We start from the raw sequence: 5,073 nt of genomic DNA, 5'->3' as shown, positions 1-5,073 counted from the left end.
AAATTATATTATTGTGTCACTATCCCTACTAGCTTGTTCCACCTCTGGGAGCTCCTCTGCACCTTCACCAACATCTCGCCCAGCATCCTGAACAGCTTGAACCTCGTTTCTAAGCCTCAATGGCTGCCGATCGTTATTTTCATTTCTGTTTTCAAAGTCTTGTTGCACTTCATTTTCTTCGACATGTTCCACTACAAAAATTATTTAATAATAAATGCATGCTTATATTTTGTGAAATTAAAGAAACAACGTCAAGGTACCTCTATTTTGATTTTCATTATCTTCGTTTTGTATTTCTTCGACGTCACGGGCTGCATTAGGATAATTGTTCCCTTCAAAATCCCTATTGTTGTTGACCAAATCGCCATTTTCAACAACCGCCTGAGGCATCTGATCCAACAGTTCGTTGATTAAATTGACTTCGGCGTTCACAATATCAACATTCACCCGTTCATTCAATATTTCGTCATCCTCTTCTCTACGATTTAATTGGCATTCTCCAGCATTTCTTTTCTGCTTCTTCCTACGCTTAACATTAGAGCCACTGGGAACTATTACATCTTCGATATCTGGTGATGGACTCCTCCTCCCCCCACTAAAATCGACACACTCTTTAATTTTTCCTTTTTTTACAGTGGCAGAAGGATCTTCGCTTGTATTTCTAGGCTCGTCCTTATTTCTTTTAGGAACTGTTATATCTTTTACCAAACCATTTTTGAGAGTGGTGCTATTTTCTTTTGTAATATCTATTTTTAAGTGTCCTTCCAATTTAGTCTTTAACAGAGGAGAACTTTCGTATTTTTTACGAATAATTGATGGAATCTCGATTTTTGGATGCTTGCATCCAGTTTCTACTACTTGCTCAATTTCTATAACGTTTGTTTGTAAATCTAAAAAATCTGAGTTGCAACGGCTCGACTCTTTAGTTGTGTCTTTACTTGTGCAGGTTTCTTCAGTGTTCCATTCACTTGAAGATTGTGACGGTATACTGTTAACATCATCTATTTTATTAATAATTTCTTCTACTACGTTTTCTGCGTTAATTTGTGCGTCTGCGATAAATTGTTGCTCTCCATCGTCAACTCTATTCCAGCCTCTCTCGCTTTCTCCGACACTTTCCCATTCGCTCTCACCAATATAATCAGACTCTTCTGCATACGACGAAGAGCTGTTCGCTTCCATTTCCGGTTCATATATTACACATTGTATCGTTTCGTTTGTAAAAGAGTCAACACATGATTCTAGTTTATAGCCAGCTTTCTGGAGTACTGCACTGAAAAAATACGAACATGTAAAAAAGTCGAGATTTGATAAAAACACTAAAATTTTGATGATTGACAAAGTTGACAAATGACACTGCATATAATGAAAACTGTAATCTATAAGTATATTCAATTACACACGGCGTAGCACCTGTAATCAGAAAATTATAACATTCGAAAATAAAAAAAAAGAATGGTTTCAGAATCGACTGTAAAAGCCTAGCTACTATTCATTTAGTATGGTAGTACTTTACTAAAGAAAATGTTAACAAGTTATAGACCACTGTCTAAACTTTTTAACTACGACGATTTTGCTAAAATTACCGAGTTTTATACTTTTAATAGATTATTACTGAGAATTTGAAAAACCAATAAAATAAATTCCAACATTCGTTTTTTACTTAAAAACGATTTCTTAATAAGGGTTGATACGGTGAGTAAAGATTAGTTAGAACAAGTATTGATGTGAAATTCATTTTAGTTTGAGCCAAATTCATCATAGTTAGTTATGTAGTCATCTACTGAATCTGCCTGTGGCGTGCTGATGAGATATCGAAATCGTGTTACACGTCTGTTAATTTTGATAAGTTATTAGCCAAGAACTTATCTGGCAATGAACTTTGTTTAATAAATTAGTAATCTCACCTAACTTCAGGTATGGATGTAACAAATCTTTGCTGATTGCAGACAATGTCTAGTAATGGAATCTCTGACCTTTCCCTATCATTATTGTAATATCTTCCATTTACTCTTCCAAGAAGATGAACACTATACAGTATCTCATTCATTAAAACCTCATCAGATGAAGTTGTTTCTGCGATGTAAGGATACTCGATACTTTCGATAAATTTATAGTATGTGTCTTCATAATGACTAATGCTGCCTTCAGAGTAATCACAGATTTTTGGCAAAATTTCATAATCGTACATTGGAGCACTATAACTTTGATATGTACAAATACCATAAGATTCATAACAAGTGTATTTCACTCGGGAATTTTTGTCCGTGCTTCCAATTGATTGATCAATCAATGTAAATGACTTGTCAAAACGAGATAATGCTCGATTAAAGGGCCAGTCATACACCAACGAACTTTTCACGAACACAGCCATTTGAGAACAAGCCCCTAAATGTTCAGTACCCTTAGGGCCAAAGCCAATATCTTCGAAATAAACCGTATATTGAGGAAAACGATGGGTGATATTGATTGCCCTAAAAGTTATGTTAAGTTTTAAAGATTAAAATCATTGTCATGAATAAGGAATAGTATGAAACTATAACTTAATATAAAAAAAGAAGAGGAAGAAAAGCGCAAAATTTTAGAAAATGGAAAGAAAGAATTAGAAAGTATTTAGCTATATAAATATAGTCAAAGCATATTCAATTCTTGAAAAAATCACTAATAAATAATTTACTTTTTGTGTAAAATTACAAAAAACTCAGGTCAAATTATATTATTGTGTCACTAGTCAGTTAAATGATGAGCTTATTATTTTGTACAAAATATATACCTATTAAAACTCACCATGATTGAAACTGCTCTTTGCTCCACTCAAATTTATGATCATAATGTCTAAACTTTTTAAAATTTGGAAAAAGTATGTTAAAATCAGCATTTGGAGTAGTAAAAACAGCTATTTTTGGCTGCATAAATGCAAAAATATTGTAAGGTAGAGCATCCAAAGTGTCGGGATATAAATGTTCAATCCTGCAAAAATTGAATAATAAAATCAGCATTGAGACATAGAAAGACAATGATAATTACAATTCTATAGCAATAACAGCATCAGTATGCAATAAGTTTGCATCAGGTGATGACACACTACCAGCATAAACATCCACAACCAAAGGATTTGCTCTTCTTTTTAAGTAATCAATAGTTAAAGGTTTTATTTTAAAACTATTCTCCACTAAAATATCTTCTGCAATATCAACAAAAACGACTTTCTCAATACTCAACAAGTTCTTTAAATATATAAACATTCTGAATTCAGCACATCCAAATTCGACTACTTTTCTCATGTATTTCTTCCACCTATAATCCAAGAGAATTTGCTGTACTGCACTATATCTCTGCTTATAAACTGGAGGATCAAACAGTAAATTGTTCTCAGCATCTTGGGTTTTTTCAAAACTGGAACATGTACACTGAAGAGCAAGTAGTGCTGATTTCTGCCTATGAAATTGGAAGCATTTATAATTTCTAAAAAGAAACTTAAATAAGAAGTATGCAGCATGAAATAATAAAATCATGGTTCATGACTAGATATAATTCTTCTTTAATTAATTTTAATATAACCACATAACTAACCACAAACGTCAAATTCGAAAATAATAGTTTTTGACGCTTGACATCTTGACAACTACCCGCCATCCTTCACAAGATTCAAATAAGATTAGATAAAAAATGAATAATTTAATATAAGATGCTTTTCATTGAGTCGCTCTAAAAAGCAGGAAATAAAGAATTTATCTTCCCAAAAGATGATATAAAGAAGTAGAATTGCCTTAATTTAGATAGTTTTTGAGCAAAAATGTCCTTCATAAAATTAAAATGTTTAATAACTTTTGTACTTTCAACTGCTTTAATAAGAGGGAAATTAATTTATAAAGAAATGAAAACGACGTTTTTAATTGAGAATAAGCTCTTTCAATAAGGGAGAAATTAATTTATCAAGAAATAATTTGGGGTTGAATGAAGCTTATCCCGGTAATTTATAACTATTTAACTCTTATCGGTGTTCTCACAATTTTTATGCTATCAGGTCGCTAAAAATAAATACCACATTGATTAATTTTTGTAATCANGAAAATAAAGTTCACAATACTTTCATTAATACCTAATCATTGTCAATTCTTCATAGGCAAGTAAAACTCTATCAACACAACTAACTGATAAAATTGGGCTGTTAAAATTTCTACAAATAATTCTAATTTACGAAAACATCCTTTTCAATTCATAAAATTATTTGTTTTATAAAATTCAACTCACTAAACGAACATAGGTTTTCACAGTAATTTCAAACTACACAAAAGACAGGTTGTATGTTTGGTAGACACGTTTTTGGGTTATAATCCCACAAGATGTGTGTAATAAGAAAAAATTCCACTAACCTTTCTAACTGTAACAATTTAAAGTAGCTTGTTAATTATCACAGGACAAACGAACCACCAGTAACACATCACCACCTCTCACACACACAGTTTATCAACTTCTCATCAACTGATAACAGTGTAACTGCCATTCAAATGTCAAAAATGCATATGACTTTAACGCCATCACAAACTTCTCGTGAAAGTAAAATTAAATTATTCCTGTAACTGCCAGCGACATCTACCAAATAAGATTCACACTCTTTTTGATGATAGAATTAGATATACAGGGTGATTAAATGTTAATTTTTAAGGAAATACCTGAAAACTTAATTTAATCATCAAATATGGTAATATCTTTTAAATCTAACAAAACTGTCCAACGAAAACTCTTTCATGGATGTGTTCTCAAAAAAAACTATTTTATTTATTTTTGATGAAAGGGCAATGAAAATGATCGTTGTTGTATCCCGAAATAGAAATGGCATAGAGAAATACTTAAGGACTATATAACTTGTCGACGTAAAATGATACTTTTATCCATTTTGTCGTTGATCTACCCTCAGATGTCCAGCGAATAACGGCTACAGGGGCACCAAACTCACACTGCATACAGAGTATCTCGAAATAGAAACGGCATAAAGAAATACTTAAGGGCTATATAATTTGTCGATGTAAGATGGTACTTTTATCCATTTTGTCGCTGGTCTACCCTACA

General features: G+C 32.1%; 2 protein-coding genes across 2 annotated transcripts in view; both read right to left on the bottom strand.

Moving 5' to 3' along the window:
* Positions 1–4,529, bottom strand: part of LOC108743429 (protein FAM102B) — a 56,377-nt gene extending 51,848 nt beyond the window's left edge. The window contains exon 1 of the mRNA XM_018478998.2: positions 4,377–4,529. The gene's annotated coding sequence lies outside the window, so the exon portion shown is untranslated. The remainder of the gene's footprint in view (positions 1–4,376) is intronic.
* The window catches only part of LOC108742955, a 16,875-nt gene continuing 11,805 nt past the window's right edge, over positions 4–5,073 (bottom strand). The window contains exons 3-6 of the mRNA XM_025974892.1: positions 2,788–2,833; positions 1,908–2,474; positions 261–1,273; positions 4–191 (exon numbers count right to left, since the gene is read on the bottom strand). Coding sequence (XP_025830677.1) covers positions 4–191; positions 261–1,273; positions 1,908–2,474; positions 2,788–2,833 — 1,814 coding nt within the window. The remainder of the gene's footprint in view (positions 192–260; positions 1,274–1,907; positions 2,475–2,787; positions 2,834–5,073) is intronic.

The sequence above is a fragment of the Agrilus planipennis genome, unplaced genomic scaffold (assembly GCF_000699045.2).
Source record: "Agrilus planipennis isolate EAB-ADULT unplaced genomic scaffold, Apla_2.0 scaffold19, whole genome shotgun sequence".
NCBI classification, from domain to species: Eukaryota; Metazoa; Arthropoda; class Insecta; order Coleoptera; family Buprestidae; genus Agrilus; species Agrilus planipennis.
Note: the sequence above shows the minus strand (reverse complement) of the source record. Positions and strands in the feature narration are given on the sequence as shown.